The sequence below is a fragment of the Diabrotica undecimpunctata genome, chromosome 8 (genome assembly GCF_040954645.1).
Source record: "Diabrotica undecimpunctata isolate CICGRU chromosome 8, icDiaUnde3, whole genome shotgun sequence".
Lineage (NCBI taxonomy): Eukaryota > Metazoa > Arthropoda > Insecta > Coleoptera > Chrysomelidae > Diabrotica > Diabrotica undecimpunctata.
In genome coordinates this window covers 60,174,916-60,196,698 of record NC_092810.1, presented here as the reverse complement: position 1 = coordinate 60,196,698, position 21,783 = coordinate 60,174,916, and the positions used below count along the sequence as shown (strand labels likewise).

The 21,783-nt window shown below is 34.7% G+C and overlaps 1 protein-coding gene across 5 annotated transcripts in view; it reads right to left on the bottom strand.

The window, feature by feature from the left end:
- Nucleotides 1-21,783, bottom strand: part of LOC140447610 (probable 3',5'-cyclic phosphodiesterase pde-5) — a 296,700-nt gene that overhangs the window by 6,299 nt on the left and 268,618 nt on the right. For all 5 annotated transcript variants that reach the window (XM_072540362.1, XM_072540363.1, XM_072540360.1 and 2 more), the window contains 3 exons: nucleotides 20,377-20,579; nucleotides 11,984-12,322; nucleotides 6,501-6,659 (listed from right to left, as the gene is read on the bottom strand). In XM_072540362.1, the coding sequence (XP_072396463.1) occupies nucleotides 6,501-6,659; nucleotides 11,984-12,322; nucleotides 20,377-20,579 (701 nt within the window). The remainder of the gene's footprint in view (nucleotides 1-6,500; nucleotides 6,660-11,983; nucleotides 12,323-20,376; nucleotides 20,580-21,783) is intronic.

Below are 21,783 nucleotides of genomic sequence, written 5' to 3'. Positions count from 1 at the left end.
GGAAGACGGACTGCATTTGCGCAAAGAAAAGTGCGTTTTTTGAACAAAAACTATAGAGTTTCTTGGTTTTCAACTTAGTGAAGACGGTTTACGCCCCACTAAAGACAAAATCGCGGCCATAACTAATGCGCCTGCGCCAACCAATAAAACCGAGTTGCAAGCTTTTCTTGGACTTTTAAATTTTTATCATGTTTTTCTAAAGGACAAGGCAACAATTGCGAATCCGTTACATGCACTACTCCGAAAGGACGTTCCCTGGCAGTGGCGTTTCATAGAACAAAAAGCTTTCGATTTATTAAAAGAAATTTTAGCGAAAGAACCTGTGTTAGGACATTACAGTGAACAAAAAGATTTATTTTTGACGTGTGATGCCAGCCCTTACGGGGTTTGTGTGCTTAGTCAACGTGATGATGAAGGACGTGAATATCCAGTGGCGTACCATAACCGTACTCTATCATCTACTGAACTAAATTTCTCCTAAATTGACAAAGAAGCATTGGCCATAATATCGGGCATTAAAAAATTCCATGAATATGTATGTGGCAGGAAAATAGGCATAAGAACGGACCATAAACCATTGTTGGGTATTTTTAATCCGAAAAAAGGTGTTCCAGAGATACTGTCACCCAGAATGCTTAGATGAGCTCTTATGTTATCTGCTTATGATTACGAATTATGTTACGTACCAGGTTCAAAAATTCAGAATGCACATGCTCTTAGCAGATTGCCACAAAGGGTGCATGCGCCAGAACCACCAAGCTCAGATGACGTTTTGATGCTTGAGAACATCCCAGAAAAACTAATCTGTGCCAAAGACATTGCCAATGAGACTAAGAAAGACCCTGTGTTATCTAAAGTTTTGCAGTGGGCTTGGAAAGGTTGGCCTGATGAGAAAATTAAATTTTCAGACGAATATACTCCTTATCTACTACGTAAAAACGAAATTAGCTGTTATCAATACTGCCTGTTATGGGGTACAAGGGCAATAGCTCCACTTGGAGGGAGGAAAACAATACTGAATTTGCTACACTCAGCACACCCCGGAATCGTAAAAATGAAGTCACTGGCACGCTCATATTTTTGGTGGCCAAATCTCGACAAACAAATCGAACACCTAGTAAATAAATGCAGCGAGTGCCAGGAGTCTAGAAACATGCCAAAAAAGGCTCCAATCCATCCGTGGGAGTGAACCAGAGCTCCATGGACAAGCATACACCTCGATTTTGCCGGTTCATTTAAAGGCAAAATGTTTCTGATTATCATAGACTCGTACTCGAAGTGGTTGGAGGTTAAAATCATTCCAAATACCTCTAGTGTTGTGACTATAGATATATTACGTGGTTTATTTGCCACTCATGACATCCCAGATGTCGTCGTATCAGATAATGGAACTTGTTTTACGTCAGCTGAGTTCCAAGATTTTTTAAAGAAAAACCATATTAGACAAGCATTGGTTGCACCGTACCATCCAAATAGTAATGGGCAAGCGGAACGCATGGTACAAAATGTAAAAAATGCACTAAAAAAATGACAGATGGTAATGAAGAAACTAAAATACAGTTAGCATTGCACAGATATCTCCTTACTCAGCACATTACACCCCATTGTACAACAGGGAGATGCCCATTAGAAATATTAATGGGGCGAAAATAGGGCTCATTATTTGATCGTTTACAGCCCGATTTTAGAAAAGAGATGTTATCTAAGCAAGAGATAAAAGATTCTTACAAAACAGTACCCAGATATTTTCAAGGTAACGAGACTGTATTTGCAAGGTCATTTGCTCCAGGTGATCAAAAGTGGATTCCTTCCAAAATAATTGAAACCACTGGACCGTTAAGCTACAAAGTTCAAACCCCTGATGGTAAAATTTTACGTCGTCATTCTAACCAAATCAGAACCCGTGTGTGTGACCAAGAAACAACAGACGAAGTTACACCGTCAACCTCGATGGAAACAAAATTACTCGTAACTCCGCAACCGCTGTTTCTGCATCCAAACGAATTTGTGGACCCAGAACCAGAAATTGTAGAGCACACAAAAAGCTACCTGCTCGAATAAGAAAACTTCCAAGGTATTTGGAGGACTATGGTGAGTAGATTCATCCAATAGGGAGAAGTGTGATGTATTTGGCAACCATGCAGGGCGGTTAAGTCACAATCAGCTGAGAGAAAACTCAGTACGACAGACGAGACGATGGCCTATTTATTGTATATTATTATTTGCATTACGTTTTGAAGTGATAATTAAAGTCGGTAGTATTTCCTATACTGTTGTTATTATTTATAATCCGGCCCGATACATATTATATACTATACTGATGGGAGACCTAAACGCCAAAATAGGCTACAAACAGGATTATTCAGAGTTTGTACTTGAACCTCAGGAATATGGCGATAGAAATAAAAGGGATCAAACTCATATAGAATTTCTTCTGCAACACACGCTATATGTCTCATTTTAAAAAAGCTCACAAAGAAAGGGGGCTTGGCAATCACCAAATGGCTTAAGCAAGAAATTAACTTTATATTTACCAACAAAAACGACGCTGTTCAAAAAGTAACTGTATTAAATCTGTCTTCAACCGAAAGTGGCTATAGAACGGTTAGAGCAAAAAGCACTTTATAACTTCCTAATATGCCCTTGTGTTGGTAATCGCAGTGTATTGACATTTTTAGTCCTTGTTACCATATTTCTTCTTTCCTTATTTACGTTTAAATAAGAAAAGAAGAAATATGGTAAGAAGGACTAAAAATGTCACATACACTGCGATTACCAACACAAGGGCATATTAAGAAGTTATAAAGTTTATACTACAAAAAGGTGTGCACAATGAAAACATTATTGAGCAGAGTAACGAAATGTTGATTAACACCCTAAAGAAGGCACAGACGTAGTGCCAAGCCAAGCGAACAAGAAAAAATAAACCTAATGCAAAAGAAGGGAAATAAAAGATAAGCACATAACGAACATTGCAGAGCTAAGCAATTGAAACAAAACTATTTCAAAAGTCATTAGGAAAGACATAAGGAACTTTAAAGCTAAAGAAATAACTAATACCATAGAACAAAATAAAAGTCTAAAGGTAAAAAATCATTGAAGAGTACTACAGAACATTATATAGTCGAGATGTTCATATTCCAGAGGTAGAATTCCGAACAATACAAAATCAAGGATCGGAGGAACTTCCAGATATAACCGAAAAGGAAATTAAATCAGCGTTAAAAGATATAAATAACAACAAAACACCTAAGATAGCATTGTAAGAAAAATGATAAAACTAGGAGGCGAATACGTCATGAAATCTTTAAAAATTCTTTATAATGAATGCCTCTTTAAAGGAATTACACCAGAAAAATGAAATTGTGCCAATTATGATAGTATTGCATAAAGAAGCAGATGTAACAGAAATTTGAAACTACAGCCTTATCAGCTTGTTATCTCATTTCTATACACTCTTTATGAGAATAATTACTAACAGACTGGTATCTAAGCTAGATTTTCACCAACCACTAGAGCAAGCCGAAATTAGAAGTAGCTTTGGAACTAATGAACACCTACAAGTAATAAAATATAGTAATAATAAATAAAGTAAATAAATAAATAAAGTAATACATAACAGCTGCAGTGAGAATGTACTATGGCGACATACTTCCCTTGGAGAAAGGTATTAGGCAAGGAGACACCATCTCTTTTATAGAATTTACCGCTTTATTACAGAGAATGCTATGAGAAATAATAAGTGGGAAAATATTGGGATCCACATAAACGGGAAGTTTCTGAACAGTTTGAGGTTTGCAGACGACATAGTCCTTATTGCAGATCTGCCAACTTCTTTAAGACCTTCAGAGCTCTTGTACAAGTGGCCTCAAAAAATTAACTTTTCCAAAATACAATACATGACCAACCTTCTACTGGCCAAAAACATTTCAACTAATGAAACGCAAATTGAAAAGTGTATACGTGTGAATATCTGGACCACGAGATTAAACTGGAAAGAGACAATCAAACAAAATTCAAACAGGAGAATAAAACTAACATAAGCAGCTTACAGAAAAATGATGAAATAAGATATTCCCATGTGTTTAAAAAGAAGATGGGTATGTAGCAGTATGTAGAACAATCATTGACTCTTACCAGAAAAGTAATCAATAAGATATAAGTGGTAGAGAGAGCAGTGGAGAGTCCAATGTTGAATAAATCCCTCGGAAACAGAGTTTCAAATCAAATAGATCGGAGAAAAACTGGCGTTAAAAACGCCATTAAAAGAATTACAACGCCGAACTGGAACTGGGCAGGACACGTTGCCAGAGTCAGAGATGAAAGATGGACCAAGAAAATTTTAGAATGGAGATCTAGTATCTAGTCACGATATATATAATAATGGATTTATTACGGCTGTCGCCGCTTCTCCGCCCCCAATTTCCATCTTTTTCTGTCATATGCAGTTGCCTCTTCTAAGTCTCTTGCCTCCATTGCTTCATCGATATCGTTGCGCCAACTTCTCCGTGGTCGTCCTCTCTTTCTTCTTTCAGGAGGGATCCATTCCAGTACTCTCCTAGGCCATCTGTACTCTGGCATTCTTTTAACATGTCCGAACCAGATTAATTGTTTTCTTTCTATGTCATCATTGATATTTCTCTCCATATTCATTTCGTTTCTTATTTGTTCGTTTCTAACTCTCCCCAGTTTCGATCTACCGCAGCTTCGTCTCAGATAATCCATTTCTGTCGTCATAAGTTTGTTTCTATTAGCTTTGGTGACGTCCCATACTTCCGAACCGTAAAGTGTAATACTTTGGACTATACTACCGTAAATGTGTTTTTTGGTTTCTCGTCGAATTGTTTTTTGCCAGAGAAGAGAGTTTAAGGCACGGGTCGCGATGCTTATCGTAATCGAGGACGTCCTCCAACAAGATGGTCGGACGACATCAAGCGCATCCAGCACAACTGGATCCAAGGTGCTCAAGATCGGATGCAATGGAATTATTTACGGGAGGCCTATGTTCAACAGTGAACTCAAAACGGCTAATGAAAATGATGGCATGTTCGACAGGTTTGATGCGTTAGAACTTGCGGAATAGGTCTTGACTATCTAGCAGTTCTAACATTTCACTGTTTGTATGGTTAGGAAGTTGCTTTTCGTGACCCTTAGCAATCTTTTTATTTCTTTTTTAATTGTTACTATACCCAGTTCCCCATGTAGCTCTTTGTTTTCCATATACCACGGTGCTGTCCATATAGTATTCGGTTTTGAACTCTTTCAAGGCAAGCGTAGTTACTCTCGTTACTCTCTCATATCTGCAGACCATACGACCATACTGGTTTGAGCATTTGTTTGTAAACCTTGTTATACCTTGTTCTTGTCTGTAAGTTGTGAGCTTCTTCCCAATAACCAATATAACTTCTCGTATCTCATATTCAGTTATACAGTTTTCTGCCTGATATATTCCTTCCACTCTAATATATTAGTTAATCTTCCAAATATAGCCCTAATTATTTAACTATTTTCGTGTGTGAGACATTTTATTGTTTACTCTAACTGGAGTAACTGGGTGATTTTTTTTTGTGAAAGTGAAATAGATATGGATAGATTTCCCTTCATTAATTTTTATGCGCCATTTATTATTGAAAGTGTTTATTTTGTTCACTGCATTTTGGGGGTGTCTAGTCATTTCTTCGAATGTTTCACCAACTGTTAGTATTATAGTGTCGTCTGAAAATGTGGCCAGTTTTGTGAAAATTGTCGTCTGAAAATGTGAAAAAGCCAATATGTTGGTTTTCAAGTTGAGTGACATTTTTCATTTATATTTTTTATTCTTCTTCTTCTTCTTCTTCCTCTTTATAAGTGTTTGGGAAAGTATTTAGTATTTATTTACATATTTTACATTCAATATTTTTATAACTGTACCAAGTGCTGTACTGTACTTGAGCAAATAATACCATACCTCACTTTTTAATAATACCACTGTAGAATTTTAATTTTTTAAGTGAAAACTTTTAAACTAGTATCACAATAGGTTTTTAATTATTACCATAATTATCGCTTTATTCATTTGCTGTCGATACGATGTTTACTTGACGGAAGCCAAATGAATGAACATTAAAGAGTAATGAGGAACTATATACCTGACATAGGAAGTATATGATAAATGAAACAGAAAAAATGTACTAGTGTATTTTGTGACGAAAAAATTTCACTGTAAGAAAAACATAACTTAAATCAGACGTCTGTAAAGCTAGATAATGTTTAGGTAGTTCAGCGGTGTGACGAAAAAACTATAAACTTTAATATAACACTAAAAAAAGGAACATTGTCAACATATATTTTATTCTAACTTGAGCTGATATAATATTTGTAATAACATTTACTGAAGACAACAAAATATCTTTTCAGTGAAAAAGTAAACTGCTAAGTCAACTTAAAAATCAGAATATTTAATGGCATTTATTATAGATCTTTTACTAGAAAAATAGTTTCTAGAAATGTGTTTAACTTACTTGCTGAAGTATCGTAACAGTGTGATTAAAATGATGGTGTTCCATTGTAGAGGTTGAATAGATGGCTGCCAATGGTGACTCTGTATCCAACATAAACTTGTTGTTCTTCCCCCTGTGGTCTAGGTCATGACACAATGCACCAACAAATAAGGCTAGGCACTGGTAAATATGCACAAAAAAAGATTAGTTAATTATCGTAATTACGGTAATAATATAAAAACAGTTTGAACAAATTATAAGAGATGATTAATTATATACTACAGCATGCAATTTTCATTTTTATAATTGCGCCAATAAGTCTACAGAACCCAAAATTTTTTTTTTGGAAATTGAGTTTAGATCAAGATTTGTGATTGACATCTTTAAATTATAGCAATATTGGATTTACTACTACAGCCCCACAGCTCTATGACATATGTCTATATTGATTTGATAACTGTTTTGTAAATTAAAATTTTATTATTTATTGACAGCTTAGAGTTTTTTTTTTAAATTAACCAATTGATTAGTTAATTATACGGTAACTACAGATTACGTTAGACAATGCGATATTTTAAAATACGATTTGTCTGTACAATGTGTATCAAAGTATACAAAGAGTTTTATTTGCATACGATTTTGGTTGGCATTTTTTTTACCATGAAGTTTTGTTACAAGATTTGATTAAATATAGCTTTGAATTCTTCTATAAACTTTATAAGAATAGAGTTTGAATATTGGTTATCTAAAGGAGCAGCAGGAGGTTGTGTATTATTAGTTACATTAGCAAAGCTTATATGTTGTCTTACTGTATTAGATATAAAGTTTCTGTTATGTACTTGCGACATATTTTGGTGATGATTATTATGTAGTTTGTGCTTTATTTTTATTTCAATTTAAATTACGATAATATTCGTATTCTTTATAATTAGCTGGGTAATCTCCTACATATAAAGCAAATGTCGCTGGTGTGGTCTGGTTCTTTTTACAGTGTTTCTCTACTGTGCTGCCCTTCACATTTCACGCATACATATGGTCTGTTGCAATATTTTTTTGGATGGTTATATATTTGACACCTCTTACATTGGATGATATTTTTGTTTTTTGTGGGTGGTTCAATTTGTATATCGTAGTGTTGTAATTTATGAATTCTATAAATACCTTGGTTATTGTCTGATGGTGTAAGGCCAACAAATAACATATTTACGGGCTCTTTTGTAATCCTATGTTTAGTATTAAAGATGAATTTGAACCTAAAAATGTGTTGTTGATATACCTATTTTGTTTTTTGTTTTCCTGTTGGCGAGACCTGTTGGCACATTTTACATTTATTATTCACTGGCAATAGCCTTTTCTATTTGTTTTAACCGTTTTAGCGTTTGGCATTCTTTCCTCAGGTAGCTGTAGCTTCCTACATGGTTATTGTTAGTTGTTGCCCTGGAAACCATCAGGATGTTCTAACTCTATTGACACAAATTGGTCGGATTGCTCCTGTAGTGATCCTTTCCCAAGTTAACATGCTTCTTTTATACATTGACTGCTCCGTACTGATGACGAACAAACATTCAGAAATACTTATTTCCGGTCACCTTTCATCGATATACCTATTTTATTTTTTGTTATCCTGTTTTCAGTAAGTATTCAGCAAGTGAATGCAGAGGTTCATTCGGTCATTTATGTTGGCAAACAAAAGAGAAATTAGCTACTTACTTCATTAGTTTATTGAAAAAGTTTTGCTTTTTTATAAGTGGTTTATATTATGTAAACGCCTAAAATATTAATTGATGGATTCGACCTTTACTTGATGGAAATTCATTTTATCTAACAATAAAACACTGAAAACTTTGTTTTCAAAACTTCCACAACATTTATTATAAAATCTTAACACTACAGCTATTCCGACTGATTGCCTTTCTCAAGTGATCTATTTTTTGCATGCGTTTACACTTTATAGTCTTTAATGAAATAGGTTGAGGAGGGTAGAACTGTTTGTCTTAAGTTGGTCATTCAGAATTATATCTGTGTTTTTTAACTTGTTAATTTCCATAGATTCTAATAAAGATAGCTTAAGGCCTTTAATTTGAATGTGAAGAATTCGAAATTCGGCATTAAAAGAATGATTATGATCCAGAAGGTGAAGTGCGTATGTAGAATCTGTTTTTATATTATTGAAAGCCCTTTTTCTGCTATTCGTTTATTAAAATTTCTACCAGTTTGATCGATGTAAATTTTTGGGCAGTTACCACATTTAAGTTTGTATACACCACTGTGTAAGTGCTTTTTATTTTGGCTCTTGTTTTTAATATATTTGCCTAAGTTATTATTTGTTCTGAAAGCTGGTGTTATTCCTTTCTCTTTTATGTGTTTGGCTATTTTTGTTGATATTTTGCCTGTATATGTAATCGAGCTGAAGGTACTGGTTTTTTTCTTTGGTGGTGGAAATTCTAATTTCAGGGCTTTCTTGTGTAGTTGTTGATTTAACATTTTATTAATTGTTTGTTTGTTGTATCCATTGTTTACTGCTATTTGCTTAATGATATTTAATTCTGTCTCAAAGTTGTATTTTGACATCGGAATTTCTGGTAATCTATAAACATACTAAGATAGGCTGCCAGTTTATGTTGTGTGGGATGGGATGATTAATTGTGTATAGTCGTGTCAGTATGGGTAGGTTTATGAAATATGTAGAAGTCATGTTTGTTTTTAGGTCTAATAATTTTTAAATCTAAAAAATTTGTAGATGGATTTTGTTCTGTTTCTATTCTAAATTCAATATGACTATGAAGTGAATTAATATACGATAAAAATTGGTCGAGTTGCCTGTTAGTTCCTGTAAAACATACCAGTACGTCGTCTACGTATCTCCACCAATATAAAAACTGTTTGAATATGGGATGTTTCGAAATCTTTGACTCTAGATTATCCATAAAATGTCTGATAGCAATCCTCTAAGCCCATTGCATAAGCGAGCAAATGCAAGCGATGATGAGCAAAGAGAGCAAAATACATTGATCAGAATAGGTGTATCCGGGATAAAAATAATAAAACATTAGTTTACAAAGAGGATTTCAAGAAACGATGGAAGTACGTTAACAATTGAATAAATGAAAAACTTTACAGAAAAACATTTGAGCTAACAGATACAGTAACAGTAATTTTAACCGAAATTGCAAACGAGGAAATTTCTCAAATACTTTAAAAAAATTAAGAGTGGTTAATCAATTGGACCAGATTATATCCTTAGGGAAGTCTAGACAGCTTTAGAAAACACATGAATAAGTTAACTAACAGATTTGTTTAATAGATTTATGGAGGTGGAACAAATACAAGACAAATGGAGAAGCAGTATATTAGTACCCGGTCAAACTGCAGAGCAATAAAATCACCTACACACCATGAAAATATTGGAGAAAATAATTGAGAAAGGATACGTGCAGAAACCGAAATATACTAAAATCGGTTTGGATTTATGAAAGCAGGATTAACTATAGATGCAATTTTCATAAGATAGCTGATGAAAAAATACAGGAGTAAAGAAACAAACGCTCAAATAGTATTTATTGATCTTGAGAAAACATATGATAAATCTTCCTTGAGAGATTCTGTGGTGAGCTCTCAATAAGGAAGGAGCTCTTGGTAAGCATGTAAAAATTGTGAATGAAGGGCTAATAACTAGTGTTAGGACAGGTTTGGAAAAAACTGATGAATTTAGTTATGATCGCCTGGCGCCTATCTGTGTTAATTCGGACCAATTCACTTCAAAGGCTTTTATTAGTTCGAAAAACATTAGTTGCTTACATTTTGTATACTGTTCTTGTCAAAGGAGCCATAATGTAACGATATATTTTTCTGAACTTGCCACTACCCTTTCTTTTCTTCTTAGATAAAAATGTTTCCCACAGTAATAAAAAAACATAAAATTTTATCAAATTAACCAATTAAATATTAGAAATGACCTTCTGTTACCTCCATATAATAATACAGTATATTGTCAAAGCCTCTTCGTACATTTGCAAATACTTCCGGTGCCAATAAACGGTATTCTGTCACAATTCTTTGTCGTAACTCTGCACGATCTGCAGGCGGAGTGGCGTATATTTTTAATTTTAGGTACCCATACAAAAAAAAATCCAAAGGCGAAAGATCTCGTGATCTGGCCGGCTACTTTATTGGACCCCTTCTGCCAAGCCAATGGCCTGGAAAACGTTGATTCAAAAATTGTCTTATGCGTTTATCATAATGTGGGTGCCCCGTCTTGTTGGAAAGTCGGTTCCTCTTCTAAAAGAATATTATCAGATTCCAATTTGTCAGTGATGAGCGGATCAATAACGTCTTCTAATAAATTTAAATAAGTTGTTCCGTTGAGATTCCCTTTAAAAAATAATGGTCCAATAACGTGATTCCCTAAATTGCCAACCCACACATTTAATTTCTGAGGTGTACGTGTATTTGTCTTCATGAATAAATGGGGATTACTGTTAATCCAATAACGAAAATTATGTCTATTTACTTCACCATTTAACATAAAAGTACACTCGTCAGAAAAACACATATTGTACAATCGATGTTGGCTGTAGTTTATAATTTAAGTAAATTCTTTACAAAATTAAACCCGACGATCAGGATCATCTCTGTTTAATTGATGAAGTAATCGTATTTTATAAGTGTGCAATTTATTGGATTTTATAATTCTATAAACACTAGATGCTGATACACCAGATGCATGAGATAGATGTCTGATAAACTGTAGATTATCCATTTTTAAATGACTCAATACCGCCACTTCAACTGCTTCATTTCATACTTGACTGTCTACTTCGCCCTTTGTATTGTTAACGTCACCTGCAACTTTAAACTTATCAGTTAAATGTTTAACGTATTGGTGACTTACGTTTTTTTCTGGGTGGTTCGTATTAAAGATCCTTGCCGTAGCCTTGGCATACTGATTATTTCCATAGTATAGCTTGACGAATTCTATTGTTTCTTTACTATCATATTCCATTTTTGTAAGCCCTTAATAATATGTCTGATTAAATTAATTAGTTAAATCCAAAATTACCATTAAAGTTATTACGTAAATTAAAAAAAAAAATAAAGAGTCGTGTAGAGAAAAATTTCGCTTGAATTGGGGTATGAATTTTACATAAAAATTCGCCCCCCCCCCCCAATATAAATTGACGTGTTTTCTTAAATGTTAAAGAAACTCTTGGTTTCTGAGTTTCTGGGGAGTCAAATTTTCGTTGGAATACACTGTGTATTCATAATGTCACCTATTTTATACTTATCAATGATTTTCCCCCAGTAATTTTTTTATGTTTATTATATTTGTAATCATTTTAAAACAAATAAAAGAATTTTTGTGCATTCTAACCGAAATAACGACTATACACATATCAGTACCTATAAAAAATGTTTAAGAGTAGCCGGTAGTTTTGCTGTACAGTGTATTAACCTAGTAAATAATAATAAATCAGAATTGTTAATAATTACCTATAATGTCTTACCTCATTCCTGTTAAATATTTTCTTAGAGTGCTTTAAGATGCAGTATATGGTATTAGCAACTGAAAATCCATGAGTCCAATTATGGTAAGGCACTCTTCGGTAATTTTTCTTCACCGTAAGGGTAAATCGTAAAAGACAAGTCTGGTCAAATAGACTAGCATCAAATAAGTCATTAAACATATGAATCGCTTGATTGGTTTTTTCCAAATCTTGAATATCGAAAGAATTAAAGTAGTAATTATCGATGCCAACCATTTTGCCGTGGTGTTTGGTTTTAAGTGCAGCCTTGTATTCTTCCTCCGTGCAAGTATTGTGGTAGCTTAGAACATCTAATGCTACCTGAAACATGAAATTTTTATTTTTAATTAAGTAATTAACAATACGGTAAGTAACTAATTAAGTTCTGTTTTAACATAAAACACGACAATACGGTAATGGCGAATCTTAATCGGATGCATGATTTGAACATGGTGATTTTGGCTTCCTACATTCCACTGTGTTCCAGAACACACCTACGAGATAAAGGTAAACAACCATAAACAAGGACGTGTGTTTGTTGAATAGGTTCTAAAGTAGTTGAAAACTGACCTTAATTTTCATCAAAAAATTATCGTATAGTGTATCCCAAAAGTCACGGTTTGGTGTAGATTTTGGGCAGGCCTGGGGGCGCTGGAGTCATCGGTCTATATTTTTTTAAGAACGACCTTAGCCAGGCCATCACTGTTAACGCGGCAAGTCGCCAATCACACCGTCAATCATTACCAACTTCCTTTGGTCTATTTACTTTTCTACTTGAGCCCAGGGTTGCTTTTACTTGATGAGTTAAAGCCACCTATTCTTGGGGGAAAAATATACGTTCAAAATAAGTACGGAAATCGGTATATTGACTAAGTCTCAGTAACTTTTTTTCTATAGTCAATACTTTTTGGGGTACTTATGAGTGAAAATATTTATTTTTCAAATAAAAAACCACGTTTTCAAACGGTTTTTCACAAATAACTAAAAAAGTATGTATTTTATCGAAAAAATATTCTTAGAAAAAAGTTAGCTCATAAAAAAAATGGCGTACCTATGAAGTCTGTCGACACAGTAGAAGCAGAGTTGTAGCTCATGAAAAATAGGTTATTTGTCAAATTTCAGATAGTCTTTAAAAAAAGCTTTATTTATATTTTTTAAGAAAGTTAGTATTAAAGAACTAAGCGAGTTACGCTCAAAATAAAGTTTGTCCCTTTTTTTTGGTAAAAACATCCTCTGATTATAACCCAAAATAAAATTAAGCGTTTGTTTTTTAAAGTCGAAGGTTATACCATATTTAAGTGGTACCATTATAGTACCATTGTTTAAAAAAGAATAGTTGGTTAACGCCATGAATAAATTTGTTTGATTTTAATTGAGACAGTCACTAGATATCACCAATCTGTCCGTGTCAATAGATTTTAATATACGAATGTTTGTTTGATCCACGGTATACTAGATGGTACTATGTGAAAATGTTAAAGACTATAGTGAACGTCAATTTTTGTTCCCCTGAATTAAGTTAACCAGCGCTGCAATATTTCACTGGCATAGTGGCAACAGGTTTAGTTAGGTGCAGCAGAATTTTAAAACATATAAAAAAATTAAATCTTGTGCATAGATTAACAATCTGTTAAAATCCTTAGAATCATATATGGTAGTACAATGGTAGTTCTTTTTTAAACAATGGTAGTAGGGGAGGCCTGGGTACTTTGGACAGATTTTAGATATACTATCAAAACAAGGATTAGAAAATTAATTTAAGCGCATACTCTATTTTACCAAATACAATACATATTAACTAACGTCTAGGCAGTTTTTCATTGTGTTAAAATGATAACAGTTTTTATGGGAGAGTATAACTAGCAGAGGTGCTTCTGTCCATAGTCTCCTTATCCTAAAGGAGACTATGGCCAACCATAAGGGAGATAATGGACAATGCATTTCGCAAAAACAACCTTTATTTTTAAGAAAAACTAAAACATGGTATATTCACAAACGCTTACAAATCGATATAATACTAATAATTAATGTAAATTGTAAATCTGTATTAAAAAAAATCATTCCCTCATATCTTGCTATATTATCTTTAATTGGTGGGGGTGGAACTACTACAATGTCAGAACACTTACTGTAGCTGTAGGTTCAGTGCTGAAAGTGAATCTATTTGATGGCATATTTTTCTTTTAGAATCTGACCTCACAATCTGTTTGATTCACATTATCAACTACTACCACAAAATTTCCAACACGTTTTTTCCCAAAAACTTTTGTAACAATGTAATCGCTCTTAGAAATTTCTGTATCTAGCCTTTCTTCTTCTAATTCGAAACTATTATCTGACGAAATAACGTTGTACCATACGCCATTACTCTAGGAGTCCGATAATTCTTTCTGTAGGATTTTCTTCTTAACTTCTTTCTTTTTATTATTTGCGACTATATTTTTTCCATTTAAAGTTTCCTCAAGTAGATTTTTCTCCGGTATGTCGGTTGCAATCATATATCGGCCCCTTTTCCTACTTCTATTAGAAATTTTCCTAGCAGGCGCTTTTGGGTAGGGCTAAATAGTTCTGGAGATATAAAATTATTTGTGTCTTGTAATAAGTTGTTTTTAGGTGGTGTTTGCAAATCTGAAATTCCCTGATCTTGAACCAAACTTGTAGATGCGGAAGCCATATTATCAGGTATAGGACGATTTGTGACAAATGAAGATAGAAAATTCCTTTTCAGAAAATATATTTTTATCAAATGGAACAATCCTTATAGATCGAAATCCAGATTATATATTAACTGGATTAGCACCTCTGTCTAAAGACTTAAAGGTAGATCGTATATGCTCAGGGTTTGTCCAGGATGAGAAAGCATCCATGAATCAGCAGCCTGATTAAAGAAAGTTATATATTGGCCGAAAACAGAAAACATTATTTGAGGTATGCGGGGGAAGCGTAAGAATTACAATGCTGTTGGCTCTGCAAAACTCCACGACCTCCAACGATATATGCGACTCATTGTTGTCAATTACAAGCAAAACCCGATTGTCTGGGGAACATCTAATATTTTTAACAAAGTGTTTTAAAACATAAATAAAGTTTTGTGTAATCCAACCGTTGGGATACGCTAAACCTAAGGGTCCGTCATCAGGAACTGACTTCATCATTATGGCAGCATCAAATCTTCGCCGCAGAAAAATCAAAACTGGTGGTAAAGTATTCCCATTTGCATTCATAATACTAACGTGGGTCGTGAGTTCCCCTCTTTCCCTGGATGTTACTTTTCCTATTTGATGTTCACTTTGTTTGCCTACTACCTTTTGAACACGCTGACAGTAGTCACGCCCGTCTGAAAAAATTACTTATTTAATATGATGAGAACAATTTTATGTACATACCTACCTCATCTTAGTTATAAATTTGAGCCGGTGTAAAGGAATATGCGTACTCTAAACATCTATTTCGAGAAGCTTTGGGAGAAACGGCTGATGGCGTGATTGTTAACGGTGAAGTAGTAAATAATCTAAGATATGCAGACGACACTGTCCTTGTTGCGGATAGTGCTGAAGGATTATAAAGACTGATAGATTAAGTAGTTAACATCGGTAGAAAATATGAAATGAAACTTAATAATAAGAAGGCGAAAATTATGATCCTAAGCAAAAACCAAGATACAGATACAAAGTTTATGGCAGACAATGAGGTATTGGATAGAACCGACAAAATAACATACCTAGGATGCAACATCACAGACAGCTGGGATCACTCATATGAGATTAAATGTAGGATCGAAAAAGCACGGAGTGCCTTCCAACAGATGAAGAAAGTTCTCTGCAATTTAACCTTGAACTTACATCTCCGACTTAAAATCCTTAACTGTTATGTGTTTCTGATAACACCTCTAGCCACTCCTACTCAATTCCTATCCTCACCTCCAAGAAGTGTGGCTCAATCACACGGGTGAACCCCGGCAAACCTGAGCAACCTTACCGGAGATTGGGTAACCAACCCCAATGGAAAGTAGGGTCAGGGCTGACGAGGAAGGGAGAAATGGTCCTCCGAAAAGGGGGTTGGGCGATAGGCCAGTAACCTATTCTTGTAAAAAAGTACTACTACGAAACCTTCAGATAGGCCTCGGAATGGACGGATATCAAGACGACGACTCTGGCAACGGAATATGGAATTTACGCTGGGAACATGGAATGTCAGAATGCTAAATAGACCAGGAGCACAGAGGATCCTTCTACACGAACTAAAAAGATATAAAATAGGAATCACTGCAGTACAAGAGACACTAAATGGTTGGGAAAAGGTATCCGGGACACTAAAACACACACTATACTGTATAGCGGTAAAGATGAAGGAAATAAAGAATTTGGAGTAGCCTTTATCGTAGATAATAAAATGAAGCACCTGATAACAGACTTTCAAGCCATCAATGAAAGAATCTGCAAGCTTAGGATAAAAACGCATTTCTTTAACATAACCCTTATAAATGTACACTGTCCCACAAATGAACAGGAAGAAGACACTAAGGTAGCCTTTTATTAAGATTTAGAACGAATCTATGACTTAATACCAAGAAACGACATGAAAATGGTGATAGGCGACACAAACGCCAAGATCGGAAAAGAAGAAGAATACACAGGGGTAATAGGGAAACATAGTTTGCATAGAGACACAAATGAGAATGGTCAGTTTCTAATAGATTTCGCAGCTGGAAAGAATATGATTATCAGTTCGACATGCTTCCCACATCGGGACATACATAAGGGCACCTGGATATCACCTGACGGAAATACGATCAATCAAATAGACCATATACTGGCTGAAAAAAGAATGGTGACGAGTATATTAGATGTAAAAAGCAGACGTGGTGCAAGCTGTGACTCAGACCATCTGCTAGTACAGGCACGGTTTAGATGCAAAATCAGTCGACAGGTAAAGGAAAAATATACAAAACAAGAAAAACTAAACTTACACAACCTAAAAATCTCTGAGGTACAAGAAAGATTTGAGAGAACAGTGGATGAAAAATTATTAGAAGAAAACAGAGCAGAATAGAAAACCAATGGAACACAATAAGCAGTATCATACTCAACACAGCGAAAGAAGTCTTAGGAACAAAGACACAACGGAGAGAAGAAACATGGTTCGATGAAGAATTCAAACAAGCTATACAGGAAAGAAATGAAGCGCATAAGAATTACATACTCAGACGTACTAGAGAGAGAAAAACAGAACATGAGAACAAAAGACGAAGAGCAGATAAACTGTGCAGGCAGAAAAAGAGAAAGTATGAAAACCAACGGATACTAAACATAGAGAGAGAGTTTAAGGAAAACGAAACACGTAGCGCATACCAATTTATCAAACATCTAAGACAAGGATACAAACCGAGGACTAGCCTCTGCAAAAATAAGAAAGGTGAAATCATTAGCGATATGGACGAAATTAAGAGAACCTGGATGACATATTTTAAGGAATTACTAAACAAAGGGACACAACTACCATTACAACAACAGTGGCAGCAGCAGGCACGACAGGAGGTACAACAACAAGAACTGGGGAAAGATGGAGAAGAAAATGAATTAACTAGACCCCCAACGCTAGAGGAGGTCCAAACGGCAATCCACATACAAAAAAGCCATAAAGCACCGGGAATAGATAAAATACCGGCAGAACTACTCAAGCAAGGAGGAAGGAATTTGACACAACAGATGTACCAGCTAATACGAGAGATATGGATAGAAGAAGAAATTCCCCAACAATGGAAGAAAAGTATACTCTGCCCCATTCATAAAAAAGGAGACAAACTGTTGTGTCAGAATTATAGAGGCATCTCTTTACTTTGTTCGGGATACAAAATACTCACAAACATCATTAATCGAAGACTACAACCTTTCACGGAAAAAATCATCGGGGAATATCAAGCAGGGTTTAGGCAAAATAGATCTACCATGGACCAACTATTTACAGTTAAACAAATACTAGCCAAAGCATGGGAATATGACATGGACGTTTACAATCTCTTTGTAGATTTTAAACAAGCCTATGATTCAATAGATAGAACAATTCTACCTAATATACTGAAAGAATTTGGCATACCATCAAAATTAATACGACTAGTGCAAATGACAATGACAGAAACAGAAGCACAGGTATGTATTCAGGGACAGATCACTGATGCGTTTACGATAACGCAAGGACTGAAACAAGGCGACGGACTAGCTCCAACGCTCTTTAATCTTGTTCTGGAATATGTAATTAGACGGTTGACGGTGAGCGGAAATAACATACTTACAAACAAGTCTACCCAATTAGCAGCATACGCAGATGACATAAACATAATGAGCAGAACAATGAATGCAGCGGAAGAAACCTACGTTGAGTTGAAACAGAGTGCAGAAGCAGTAGGGCTAGCAATAAATACAAATAAAACAAAACTACTCATACAAACCAGATCAAATAGACCGGTGCAACAACACTTTATTGACGATATAGAACATGTAAATAGATTCACATACCTAGGAATGGATCTGGTCGCAAGCAATGAAGAAGAACCGGAAATAAATAGAAGGCTTGTGCTGGCAAATAAAGCCTATTTCGCGATGGGCCACATATTCAAATCGCGAGACGTACACCGGAAAACAAAACTCCGGGTCTATAAAACAATAATCAGGCCCATAGTAAGTTATGGTTGCGAAACATGGGTGGTGACACAGAAATCTGCCAATGCATTGGATGTGTTTGAAAGAAAAATATTACGTAGGATCCTGGGCCCAATAAGTGAAAACAACAACTGGCGAATTAGGTACAATAGAGAAATATACGAGCAATATAGCGAACCAACTCTAGCACAACATACTAAACTGCAGAGATTACGATGGGCAGGGCACGTGGTCCGCATGCATGAGAATAGAATCCCCAGAAAATTATTAAATGCAAGAATGCAGGGAAAAAGACCTGTTGGAAGACCTAAAAAGAGATGGGAAAATGAAGTCGATGAGGATGCCAGGAACTGCCTGGGAACGCGTTCATGGAAAAGAACAGCGGTAAATAGAGATGGTTGGAGAAGCCTGTTGAAGGAGGCCAAGGCCCGATTTGGGCTGTAGCGCCATTGGATGGATGGATGTGTTTTTTGTTTTTATGTATGGAGCAAAGGCATGGACACTCACTGATGCGTCTTGCAGACGGTTGCAGTCTTTCGAGATGTGGTGCTATTGTCGCATGCTCAGAATATCATATGTACATCATATAACTAACGACGCAGTTTACGTTTACAAAAATAACCTGAACTCTTAAAATCCATTAAAGAATAGATGGTGGTGGTCATACCTGTCCAGTGGACAGGTATGACCACCAGAGACCTATTTCGAACAGCTGCTTATAAAACACGATGGGCCATTGTGGTAGCCAACATCCATAGAGGATAGACACTAGCAGAAGAAGAAGTAAAGAAATAGCGAGTAAGCACATCTTTCAATTTGTTCTGAATATCCCCACATTTGTTTTGTCAAAACTAGTCATACGTGCTAAGCCAGTTGCTTCTGGTTTTCTTACTGATAGCCGTGGGTATCATCGCATGAAATTTGTAAACCAACACTCTGATGCCAATTATGTCAGTTCCCATTTTTCTGTTTTTTTTCCTTTCTAACAGCATAACAGATTTAAGAGACTATGGACATCTGTCCACTGTCTTTTCTATATACACAAGAAATATTTTTTCGCCACAGAATGAAACGTCTTCAGAAATAGACGATTATTGAGATATAACCTTAAACTATATGTGTTTATCAAACTCTCGCCAAAATACAAGATTATAAATACTTTTCATATTGGAAGCATAGCTTACATACATACCATCGGAAATTACATAATATTTACCAAAAACACAAAATATTCAATATTTTTAACACTATGTTTTGTTCTGAGTTCTCACCCAGTACATATTTGTAAAGATTCTTTTAGCAGTTCAGTAAAGTTGCTAATCATATTTTTCCCGTGAAATTTAAACGTGTCCATTCTCTCCTTATGTCCAAAGTCTCCCAGGCCTCCCCTACACTCGACTGCAATTATTGTTAGATAGTAGTCACGGTACTGCCACAAAAACATTGTATTTTTGCTCATTTCTCTGGGCTAATAACAATTAGGTGACATCTGCATTAGAACACAAAGGGAAACAGGTTTCACTTAGTTATTCGTTACTACCAATTTCAACCTATTAATCTGGTCATCTATTTAAAAACATATTAACAATTTTTAGACGGTAACGAAATTTTGTTAGAAAAAATTGGTAAAAAATTTATAGAATTGTGATGAAAGAAGAGCAATTTTTAAACGTTGAGAAAAAAACTGCATAAATTATTTAAAAGATATACATATACCTTATATTTTTGTTGAGACTTTCTAATTTTGTCGTACAACTTTGCATGATGGAGTGCTAAACCACAATATACGGCAAAAGTTTCAAACGCTTCTTCGTCTTTTTTTGTAAAATTTCCTTTATGTTTATTAACCATTTGAACAACCCCAATAATATGGCCTTGAATATAAATAGGCATACAAAGAATGGTTTGTGTCCTATATCCTAAAAAGATATACTTTTGTTAGTAATTTCATCTTTAAACAGATACACACAGCTGGAATAAATTAATAAGTAGATTTTATATGACCAGAATGTTTGGCTCTATAATCTGATAACACACCGGTAAAAATACAATATTTAACAAAAGCATTCCAAGCAAAATATAAAACTTAGCCTCAAGGGATAACAATATTAACTTAATCTAATTAAATCTAAATCAAATATTACATATCGGATTTTTCAAGTAGATGATAAATTCGTATAAAATTTGCTCTAGTTATCACGTTTATGACAAAATGTGTTTTTTCTAGATTTTTAAACCGAAAGCAAAAAATTTTCCCCCACATATAATTTAATACTGAATCCAAATTCATCATTCTTTATTTTTTATTTATCTGTTGTGTTAGTTTTTTAATAACATCCACAAAGTTTTACAATCCTTTTTATATTAAAAATAATAAGTAAAATCTATAATAACTGGTAGGTACCTGATAAAATGACCGAAAAGAAGGTTCCGAATTTCGGGAAAGAAGCCGAGTTAAAGAAGAGTACGCTATTAGAGCCAGTGTAGATTACATATCAAAAGCAAGAAGTAAACTGGACGTCCTGTAAATACCACAAAATATCATTTGAAATTGGTTACTGCTAAAAACCAGGATTTATGTTAAAAATTTAAAACCTGAGAAAGTAGCCAATGTCATTTATTGACCTCATTGACCAGATTAGTTATTGTCCATCTTTTTAAAAAAATATATAATAAAAAAGGTAATGGTCCTAAAACTAAAGGTAACTAAAACGCGACCAAAAAATAGAACGAGAACTTAATATAGCAAGTCACTGAAAACAACAGAAGCCTAAGATATAGAGAGATCCGAAATAGAAAGAGCTTTAAAAGAGCTAAAAAATAATAAGGCTTCAGGACACGACTATATAATTGCCTTGAAAACAAGTAAGACAGTAACAATCCATATACTAACAGAGCTATTTAATAATTTAATATATGTCTCAATAATAACAAAATCCCTAAAGACTAGAACGAGAGTCTATAGTAGGTACTGTTACACAAAAAAGGGGACAAATGTGACCCAAAGAATTATAGGCCTATATCGTTGCTCAGTCAAGTATACAAACTGTTTATGAGAATTATTAACAATCGGTTGACTTACAAAATGGATAATTACCAACCGGTTGAACAGGCTGGCTTTCA